Source organism: Lepisosteus platostomus, chromosome 5 (assembly GCF_059453375.1).
Source record: "Lepisosteus platostomus isolate fLepPlt1 chromosome 5, fLepPlt1.hap1, whole genome shotgun sequence".
Lineage (NCBI taxonomy): Eukaryota > Metazoa > Chordata > Actinopteri > Semionotiformes > Lepisosteidae > Lepisosteus > Lepisosteus platostomus.
Genome location: NC_142615.1, coordinates 581,246 through 592,500, shown reverse-complemented (window position 1 = coordinate 592,500; position 11,255 = coordinate 581,246). Strand labels below are relative to the sequence as shown.

Here is an 11,255-nt window from a genome sequence, read left to right as displayed (position 1 = left end):
GCAGAACCTGGCACTGCTGGAGCAGGACTGTCAGACCTGGGCACTGCCAGCCCATCTGGACCCAGAACAGCAGAGCCTGGCACTGCTGGAGCAGGACTGTCAGACCTGGGCACTGCCAGCCCATCTGGACCCAGAACAGCAGAGCCTGGCACTGCTGGGGCAGGACTGTCAGACCTGGGCACTGCTGGGGCAGTACTGTCAGACCTGGGCACTGCCAGCCCATCTGGACCCAGAACAGCAGAGCCTGGCACTGCTGGGGCAGGACTGTCAGACCTGGGCACTGACAGCCCATCTGGACCCAGAACAGGGGCTGCAGCAGAACCTGGCACTGCTGGAGCAGTACTGTCAGCCCTGGGCACTAACAGTCAACCTGGACAAGACCAGAGTTATGGTTTTCCAGAAGAAAGCCAGACCTCAGGGAAACAGGTACAAATTCACACTGAACAACAACACATTGGAGCACACATCCAGCTACACATATCTCGGTCTCACCATCAGCTCTTCCGGGAGTTTTGACCTGGCAGTGAAGGCACTGAGGGAGAAGGCACTCAGGGCTTTCTACGCAATAAGAAGGAGGCTCTTCAACATCAACCCACCAACAAGAATCTGGCTCCAAATATTTGAAAGTGTAATCCAACCCATTGCCCTATACGGCAGTGAAGTTTGGGGTCCCCTCACAGACCAGGATTACACCCAATGGGACAAACACCCCACAGAAACTCTGCACATGGAGATCTGTAGAATCATCCTCCGTGTGCAGAGAAAAACTCCTAACAACGGGTGCAGGGCCGAATTAGGCCAGTACCCACTATTGATAAACATACAGAAAAGAATATTAAAGTATTGGCTACACCTAAAAAACAGCAACCAAAATTCCTACCACCACAAAGCCCTGCTGAGCCAAGAGCTGAGCCCAAAACAGAGCCCCCTGAGCCAGCTGGTCCTGAGGCTCACTGACCTGAGCCACACCAACACTAACCAGCCTCAGGACAGCACTGCTAGAGCACCACAACCCAGACTCAACCACATCACAGCACAGATCAAACAGCAATATCTCACACACTGGGACACACACACACAAACACAACATCAACTGGAATGCTACAGAACCCTAAACAGACAATACACACTAGCTGAATATTTGACCAAAATAAAAAATAACAAACATAAACAGACCCCGACGAAGTACAGGCTCAGTGACCACAACCTGGCCATAGAAACTGGGCGACACAGGCAGACCTGGCTGTCCAGAGAGGACAGGCTCAGTGACCACAGCCTGGACACACACACTGGATACAGGTAGACCTGGCTGCCCAGAGAGGACAGGCTCAGTGACCACAGCCTGGACACACACACTGGACACAGGTAGACCTGGCTGTCCAGAGAGGACAGGCTGTGCTCCCACTGCCAGTGGGGAGAAATAGAGACAGAGGTGCACTTCCTACTGCACTGTGACAGATACTCTGGGATTAGAGAAACAGTCTTCCCTAAACTCAGAAATCTAATCCCAGAGTTCCCACCCCTGCCAAAACCACAACAGGTCCCAATCCTAGTGGGAGAGGGAGGAGGGAACTCAGTTGATCTGGCAGCCCAGTATGTGATCTCCTGTCACAGCCTGAGGAACAGTGAGTCCGTCTCCCAATAATGCTCCAGCCGCCTACAGTATATGTCGATATTATATAATATGTCTTTGTTGTAAATGTCTGTAACATGTCTGTAGATTTTATTTTACTTCTATTTTTTGTCTTGTTCCATGTTAATTTTATTATTTTTATTTGCTTTGGCAACACTGATTGTACCCATCGGTCATGCTAATAAAGCACCTTGAATTGAATTGAGAGAGAGGAGTTTAACACTGAGACACTGAGAGACACATCACAGAGCTGACAGACTCTGACACTTTGTCTTTGTCATATATACAGAACAATCCACACTGCCTGTCCTGGTCAGTGACAGTACCTCTCCTGTTCAGAGTCTCTCTGCCGTAGTCCACACACTTCTTCAGTACTGGACACAGGTCTAGACTCATCCTGGGCTTTGTCATATATACAGAACAATCAACACTGCCTGTCCTGGTCAGTGACAGTACCTCTCCTGTCCAGAGTCTCTCCTGTAGTCCACACACTTCTTCAGTACTGGACACAGGTCTAGACTCATCCTGGGCTTTGTCATATATACAGAACAATCCACACTGCCTGTCCTGGTCAGTGACAGTACCTCTCCTGTCCAGAGTCTCTCCTGTAGTCCACACACTTCTTCAGTCCTGGACACAGGTCTAGACTCATCCTGGGCCTTGTCATATATACAGAACAATCAACACTGTCTGTCCTGGTCAGTGACAGTACCTCTCCTGTCCAGAGTCTCTCCTGTAGTCCACACACTTCTTCAGTACTGGACACAGGTCTAGACTCATCCTGGGCTTTGTCATATATACAGAACAATCCACACTCCCTGTCCTGCTCAGTGACAGTACCTCTCCTGTTCAGAGTCTCTCTGCCGTAGTCCACACACTTCTTCAGTACTGGACACAGGTCTAGACTCATCCTGGGCTTTGTCATATATACAGAACAATCAACACTGCCTGTCCTGGTCAGTGACAGTACCTCTCCTGTCCAGAGTCTCTCCTGTAGTCCACACACTTCTTCAGTACTGGACACAGGTCTAGACTCATCCTGGGCTTTGTCATACATACAGAACAATCAACACTGCCTGTCCTGGTCAGTGACAGTACCTCTCCTGTCCAGAGTCTCTCCTGTAGTCCACACACTTCTTCAGTACTGGACACAGGTCTAGACTCATCCTGGGCTTTGTCATATATACAGAACAATCCACACTGCCTGTCCTGGTCAGTGACAGTCCCTCTCCTGTCCAGAGTCTCTCCTGTAGTCCACACACTTCTTCAGTACTGGACACAGGTCTAGACTCATCCTGGGCTTTGTCATATATACAGAACAATCAACACTGCCTGTCCTGGTCAGTGACAGTCCCTCTCCTGTCCAGAGTCTCTCCTGTAGTCCACACACTTCTTCAGTCCTGGACACAGGTCTAGACTCATCCTGGGCTTTGTCATATATACAGAACAATCAACACTGCCTGTCCTGGTCAGTGACAGTCCCTCTCCTGTCCAGAGTCTCTCCTGTAGTCCACACACTTCTTCAGTACTGGACACAGGTCTAGACTCATCCTGGGCTTTGTCATATATACAGAACAATCCACACTGCCTGTCCTGGTCAGTGACAGTACCTCTCCTGTTCAGAGTCTCTCTGCCGTAGTCCACACACTTCTTCAGTACTGGACACAGGTCTAGACTCATCCTGGGCTTTGTCATATATACAGAACAATCAACACTGCCTGTCCTGGTCAGTGACAGTACCTCTCCTGTCCAGAGTCTCTCCTGTAGTCCACACACTTCTTCAGTACTGGACACAGGTCTAGACTCATCCTGGGCTTTGTCATATATACAGAACAATCCACACTGCCTGTCCTGGTCAGTGACAGTACCTCTCCTGTCCAGAGTCTCTCCTGTTGTCCACACACTTCTTCAGTCCTGGACACAGGTCTAGACTCATCCTGGGCCTTGTCATATATACAGAACAATCAACACTGTCTGTCCTGGTCAGTGACAGTACCTCTCCTGTCCAGAGTCTCTCCTGTAGTCCACACACTTCTTCAGTACTGGACACAGGTCTAGACTCATCCTGGGCTTTGTCATATATACAGAACAATCCACACTCCCTGTCCTGCTCAGTGACAGTACCTCTCCTGTTCAGAGTCTCTCTGCCGTAGTCCACACACTTCTTCAGTACTGGACACAGGTCTAGACTCATCCTGGGCTTTGTCATACATACAGAACAATCAACACTGCCTGTCCTGGTCAGTGACAGTACCTCTCCTGTCCAGAGTCTCTCCTGTAGTCCACACACTTCTTCAGTACTGGACACAGGTCTAGACTCATCCTGGGCTTTGTCATATATACAGAACAATCCACACTGCCTGTCCTGGTCAGTGACAGTCCCTCTCCTGTCCAGAGTCTCTCCTGTAGTCCACACACTTCTTCAGTACTGGACACAGGTCTAGACTCATCCTGGGCTTTGTCATATATACAGAACAATCAACACTGCCTGTCCTGGTCAGTGACAGTCCCTCTCCTGTCCAGAGTCTCTCCTGTAGTCCACACACTTCTTCAGTCCTGGACACAGGTCTAGACTCATCCTGGGCTTTGTCATATATACAGAACAATCAACACTGCCTGTCCTGGTCAGTGACAGTCCCTCTCCTGTCCAGAGTCTCTCCTGTAGTCCACACACTTCTTCAGTACTGGACACAGGTCTAGACTCATCCTGGGCTTTGTCATATATACAGAACAATCAACACTGCCTGTCCTGGTCAGTGACAGTACCTCTCCTGTCCAGAGTCTCTCTGCCGTAGTCCACACACTTCTTCAGTCCTGGACACAGGTCTAGACTCATCCTGGGCTTTGTCATATATACAGAACAATCAACACTGCCTGTCCTGGTCAGTGACAGTCCCTCTCCTGTCCAGAGTCTCTCTGCCGTAGTCCACACACTTCTTCAGTACTGGACACAGGTCTAGACTCATCCTGGGCTTTGTCATATATACAGAACAATCCACACTGCCTGTCCTGGTCAGTGACAGTACCTCTCCTGTCCAGAGTCTCTCCTGTAGTCCACACACTTCTTCAGTACTGGACACAGGTCTAGACTCATCCTGGGCTTTGTCATATATACAGAACAATCCACACTGCCTGTCCTGGTCAGTGACAGTACCTCTCCTGTCCAGAGTCTCTCCTGTAGTCCACACACTTCTTCAGTACTGGACACAGGTCTAGACTCATCCTGGGCTTTGTCATATATACAGAACAATCAACACTGCCTGTCCTGGTCAGTGACAGTACCTCTCCTGTCCAGAGTCTCTCTGCCGTAGTCCACACACTTCTTCAGTACTGGACACAGGTCTAGACTCATCCTGGGCTTTGTCATATATACAGAACAATCAACACTGCCTGTCCTGGTCAGTGACAGTACCTCTCCTGTCCAGAGTCTCTCTGCCGTAGTCCACACACTTCTTCAGTCCTGGACACAGGTCTAGACTCATCCTGGGCTTTGTCATATATACAGAACAATCCACACTGCCTGTCCTGGTCAGTGACAGTACCTCTCCTGTCCAGAGTCTCTCCTGTAGTCCACACACTTCTTCAGTACTGGACACAGGTCTAGACTCATCCTGGGCTTTGTCATATATACAGAACAATCAACACTGCCTGTCCTGGTCAGTGACAGTACCTCTCCTGTCCAGAGTCTCTCTGCCGTAGTCCACACACTTCTTCAGTACTGGACACAGGTCTAGACTCATCCTGGGCTTTGTCATATATACAGAACAATCAACACTGCCTGTCCTGGTCAGTGACAGTACCTCTCCTGTTCAGAGTCTCTCTGCCGTAGTCCACATACTTCTCAGTCCTGGACACAGGTCTAGACTCATCCTGGGCTTTGTCATATATACAGAACAATCAACACTGCCTGTCCTGGTCAGTGACAGTACCTCTCCTGTCCAGAGTCTCTCCTGTAGTCCACACACTTCTTCAGTACTGGACACAGGTCTAGACTCATCCTGGGCTTTGTCATATATACAGAACAATCCACACTGCCTGTCCTGGTCAGTGACAGTCCCTCTCCTGTCCAGAGTCTCTCCTGTAGTCCACACACTTCTTCAGTACTGGACACAGGTCTAGACTCATCCTGGGCTTTGTCATATATACAGAACAATCAACACTGCCTGTCCTGGTCAGTGACAGTACCTCTCCTGTCCAGAGTCTCTCCTGTAGTCCACACACTTCTTCAGTACTGGACACAGGTCTAGACTCATCCTGGGCTTTGTCATATATACAGAACAATCCACACTGCCTGTCCTGGTCAGTGACAGTCCCTCTCCTGTCCAGAGTCTCTCCTGTAGTCCACACACTTCTTCAGTACTGGACACAGGTCTAGACTCATCCTGGGCTTTGTCATATATACAGAACAATCGACACTGCCTGTCCTGGTCAGTGACAGTACCTCTCCTGTTCAGAGTCTCTCCTGTAGTCCACACACTTCTTCAGTACTGGACACAGGTCTAGACTCATCCTGGGCTTTGTCATATATACAGAACAATCCACACTGCCTGTCCTGGTCAGTGACAGTCCCTCTCCTGTCCAGAGTCTCTCCTGTAGTCCACACACTTCTTCAGTACTGGACACAGGTCTAGACTCATCCTGGGCTTTGTCATATATACAGAACAATCAACACTGCCTGTCCTGGTCAGTGACAGTACCTCTCCTGTCCAGAGTCTCTCCTGTAGTCCACACACTTCTTCAGTACTGGACACAGGTCTAGACTCATCCTGGGCTTTGTCATATATACAGAACAATCAACACTGCCTGTCCTGGTCAGTGACAGTCCCTCTCCTGTCCAGAGTCTCTCCTGTAGTCCACACACTTCTTCAGTACTGGACACAGGTCTAGACTCATCCTGGGCTTTGTCATATATACAGAACAATCAACACTGCCTGTCCTGGTCAGTGACAGTACCTCTCCTGTCCAGAGTCTCTCCTGTAGTCCACACACTTCTTCAGTACTGGACACAGGTCTAGACTCATCCTGGGCTTTGTCATATATACAGAACAATCAACACTGCCTGTCCTGGTCAGTGACAGTCCCTCTCCTGTCCAGAGTCTCTCCTGTAGTCCACACACTTCTTCAGTACTGGACACAGGTCTAGACTCATCCTGGGCTTTGTCATATATACAGAACAATCCACACTGCCTGTCCTGCTCAGTGACAGTACCTCTCCTGTTCAGAGTCTCTCTGCCGTAGTTCACATACTTCTTCAGTACTGGACACAGGTCTAGACTCATCCTGGGCTTTGTCATATATACAGAACAATCAACACTGCCTGTCCTGGTCAGTGACAGTACCTCTCCTGTCCAGAGTCTCTCCTGTAGTCCACACACTTCTTCAGTACTGGACACAGGTCTAGACTCATCCTGGGCTTTGTCATATATACAGAACAATCAACACTGCCTGTCCTGGTCAGTGACAGTACCTCTCCTGTCCAGAGTCTCTCCTGTAGTCCACACACTTCTTCAGTACTGGACACAGGTCTAGACTGATCCTGGGCTTTGTCATATATACAGAACAATCCACACTGCCTGTCCTGCTCAGTGACAGTCCCTCTCCTGTCCAGAGTCTCTCCTGTAGTCCACACACTTCTTCAGTACTGGACACAGGTCTAGACTCATCCTGGGCTTTGTCATATATACAGAACAATCAACACTGCCTGTCCTGGTCAGTGACAGTCCCTCTCCTGTCCAGAGTCTCTCCTGTAGTCCACACACTTCTTCAGTACTGGACACAGGTCTAGACTCATCCTGGGCTTTGTCATATATACAGAACAATCAACACTGCCTGTCCTGGTCAGTGACAGTACCTCTCCTGTCCAGAGTCTCTCTGCCGTAGTCCACACACTTCTTCAGTCCTGGACACAGGTCTAGACTCATCCTGGGCTTTGTCATATATACAGAACAATCAACACTGCCTGTCCTGGTCAGTGACAGTACCTCTCCTGTCCAGAGTCTCTCCTGTAGTCCACACACTTCTTCAGTACTGGACACAGGTCTAGACTCATCCTGGGCTTTGTCATATATACAGAACAATCAACACTGCCTGTCCTGGTCAGTGACAGTCCCTCTCCTGTCCAGAGTCTCTCCTGTAGTCCACACACTTCTTCAGTACTGGACACAGGTCTAGACTCATCCTGGGCTTTGTCATATATACAGAACAATCAACACTGCCTGTCCTGGTCAGTGACAGTACCTCTCCTGTCCAGAGTCTCTCCTGTAGTCCACACACTTCTTCAGTACTGGACACAGGTCTAGACTCATCCTGGGCTTTGTCATATATACAGAACAATCAACACTGCCTGTCCTGGTCAGTGACAGTCCCTCTCCTGTCCAGAGTCTCTCCTGTAGTCCACACACTTCTTCAGTACTGGACACAGGTCTAGACTCATCCTGGGCTTTGTCATATATACAGAACAATCCACACTGCCTGTCCTGCTCAGTGACAGTACCTCTCCTGTTCAGAGTCTCTCTGCCGTAGTTCACATACTTCTTCAGTACTGGACACAGGTCTAGACTCATCCTGGGCTTTGTCATATATACAGAACAATCAACACTGCCTGTCCTGGTCAGTGACAGTACCTCTCCTGTCCAGAGTCTCTCCTGTAGTCCACACACTTCTTCAGTACTGGACACAGGTCTAGACTCATCCTGGGCTTTGTCATATATACAGAACAATCAACACTGCCTGTCCTGGTCAGTGACAGTACCTCTCCTGTCCAGAGTCTCTCCTGTAGTCCACACACTTCTTCAGTACTGGACACAGGTCTAGACTGATCCTGGGCTTTGTCATATATACAGAACAATCCACACTGCCTGTCCTGCTCAGTGACAGTCCCTCTCCTGTCCAGAGTCTCTCCTGTAGTCCACACACTTCTTCAGTACTGGACACAGGTCTAGACTCATCCTGGGCTTTGTCATATATACAGAACAATCAACACTGCCTGTCCTGGTCAGTGACAGTCCCTCTCCTGTCCAGAGTCTCTCCTGTAGTCCACACACTTCTTCAGTACTGGACACAGGTCTAGACTCATCCTGGGCTTTGTCATATATACAGAACAATCAACACTGCCTGTCCTGGTCAGTGACAGTACCTCTCCTGTCCAGAGTCTCTCTGCCGTAGTCCACACACTTCTTCAGTCCTGGACACAGGTCTAGACTCATCCTGGGCTTTGTCATATATACAGAACAATCAACACTGCCTGTCCTGGTCAGTGACAGTACCTCTCCTGTCCAGAGTCTCTCCTGTAGTCCACACACTTCTTCAGTACTGGACACAGGTCTAGACTCATCCTGGGCTTTGTCATATATACAGAACAATCCACACTGCCTGTCCTGGTCAGTGACAGTCCCTCTCCTGTCCAGAGTCTCTCCTGTAGTCCACACACTTCTTCAGTACTGGACACAGGTCTAGACTCATCCTGGGCTTTGTCATATATACAGAACAATCAACACTGCCTGTCCTGGTCAGTGACAGTACCTCTCCTGTCCAGAGTCTCTCTGCCGTAGTCCACACACTTCTTCAGTACTGGACACAGGTCTAGACTCATCCTGGGCTTTGTCATATATACAGAACAATCCACACTGCCTGTCCTGGTCAGTGACAGTCCCTCTCCTGTCCAGAGTCTCTCCTGTAGTCCACACACTTCTTCAGTACTGGACACAGGTCTAGACTCATCCTGGGCTTTGTCATATATACAGAACAATCGACACTGCCTGTCCTGGTCAGTGACAGTACCTCTCCTGTTCAGAGTCTCTCCTGTAGTCCACACACTTCTTCAGTACTGGACACAGGTCTAGACTCATCCTGGGCTTTGTCATATATACAGAACAATCAACACTGCCTGTCCTGGTCAGTGACAGTACCTCTCCTGTCCAGAGTCTCTCCTGTAGTCCACACACTTCTTCAGTACTGGACACAGGTCTAGACTCATCCTGGGCTTTGTCATATATACAGAACAATCCACACTGCCTGTCCTGCTCAGTGACAGTCCCTCTCCTGTCCAGAGTCTCTCCTGTAGTCCACACACTTCTTCAGTACTGGACACAGGTCTAGACTCATCCTGGGCTTTGTCATATATACAGAACAATCAACACTGCCTGTCCTGGTCAGTGACAGTACCTCTCCTGTTCAGAGTCTCTCTGCCGTAGTCCACATACTTCTTCAGCCACTCGATACACTCCTGGGTCAGGTAGTTCTTTCTCCCCTCAGTGAAAGCTGTGTCACTTTCCCACTTCAGTTTGGTGGACACAGCCTGTGGGACCGGGGCCACCCAGGTCAGTGTCTTCAGGTCGAACATGATGAAGTCTCTCCCATCGTATCCGTACTGATTGAACCCCCGTGTGGCTCCGTCCTCCTCGTCCCACTCACATCCGTACATCCTCTGGAACGTGTGGACACCTGCAGAGTGGACAAGTACAGAACAGACACGAATAGACCAGAATCCCCAGCTGAACTCAGGGTCACCCCAAGTCACCCTTCGAACTCCTGGCTTCGTTTCACACACACCCCTGAACCCCACTGGGAATGGGGTATTAACTGTAAAAAAACGTATTAAGTGTGCTTAATAATAATAATAACCTCTTACACTTCTGGAGCTCTCCTCTGGGCTCTCCCCTCGGAGCTCTGGACAGTAACGGGGATCCCCTCCTGCTCCACCAGTGTGTACCCCACCTGCATGATGCTCCAGTCCTCTCACACACAGCAGCTCTCAGGGGGAGGAGAGCAGAGGGATGGAGCCAGTTCAGAGAGGGGGGTGATCAGGAGGCCATGACTGGTAAGGGCCCATGGGAAATGTGGCCAGGACGCCGGGGTTACACCCCTACTCTTCTCGAGAGACACCCCGGGATTGTTAATGAACACAGAGAGTCAGGGCCTCGGTTTGACGTCTCATCCGAAGGACGGCGCCTGTTTACAGTCCAGTGTCCCCCGTCACTATACTGGGGCATCAGGACCCACACAGACCGCAGGGTGAGAGCGCCCAGAGTCCGAGTTTACTCACCGCCTGCTTGGCGGAAGCGCTCCTGCAGGGTCCCCAAGCTGTCCCTGAATATCCGCCAGGTTTCGTCCTGTTTCTGTGTCTCTCTGTCCCAGTAGTCCTTCCCCTTGTTCCTTTCTATCCACTCCGTCTTGGGAATCATCCTCTTGATGTCGCTGTCGTAGTGGACAAACTCCTGCCCGTCCACCAGGCCCCCGGAGGTGAACTCGGGGAACCCCCTGACCCCACTGACCCCGGTGTAGAAGTAGAGCAGGGAGTGGGTGACTGGAAACAGAAACAGACGGGAACCCCTTCGTGAAAAACGCGCAGTCGTGGGGTGAGACCTCCGGGGGGAGAAACTGTCTGGAAACACGCGATTTCAGCCCCCGGCGCTCCCCACTCGGGAAAACGCGCAGTCGGCCCGGTTTCCCACCCACGATTCGCGACGTCCGTCCCCTCAGTTTCTGACCTGAGGGCTTTACACCCGTCCGACGGCACCCACCTGCCGAAGCTGCGTGGAGTCGACACCAGAGCCCCAAGACCACGGACAGCAGCATCTCGCCCACTCTCACGGGGGGCACCGGTAAGAGAAACGCGACACGT

At 50.5% G+C, this 11,255-nt stretch overlaps 2 protein-coding genes across 3 annotated transcripts in view; one reads left to right on the top strand and one right to left on the bottom strand.

Moving 5' to 3' along the window:
• Positions 1-11,224, bottom strand: part of LOC148662307 (class I histocompatibility antigen, F10 alpha chain-like) — a 24,912-nt gene extending 13,688 nt beyond the window's left edge. For both annotated transcript variants that reach the window (XM_088631951.1, XM_088631952.1), the window contains exons 1-3: positions 11,155-11,224; positions 10,677-10,937; positions 9,797-10,075 (exon numbers count right to left, since the gene is read on the bottom strand). In XM_088631951.1, coding sequence (XP_088488077.1) covers positions 9,797-10,075; positions 10,677-10,937; positions 11,155-11,209 — 595 coding nt within the window. In that variant the 5' untranslated portion in view covers positions 11,210-11,224. The remainder of the gene's footprint in view (positions 1-9,796; positions 10,076-10,676; positions 10,938-11,154) is intronic.
• LOC148662306 (class I histocompatibility antigen, F10 alpha chain-like) overlaps positions 1-11,255 on the top strand; it is a 109,895-nt gene that overhangs the window by 86,435 nt on the left and 12,205 nt on the right. The gene's annotated exons all lie outside the window — the stretch shown is intronic.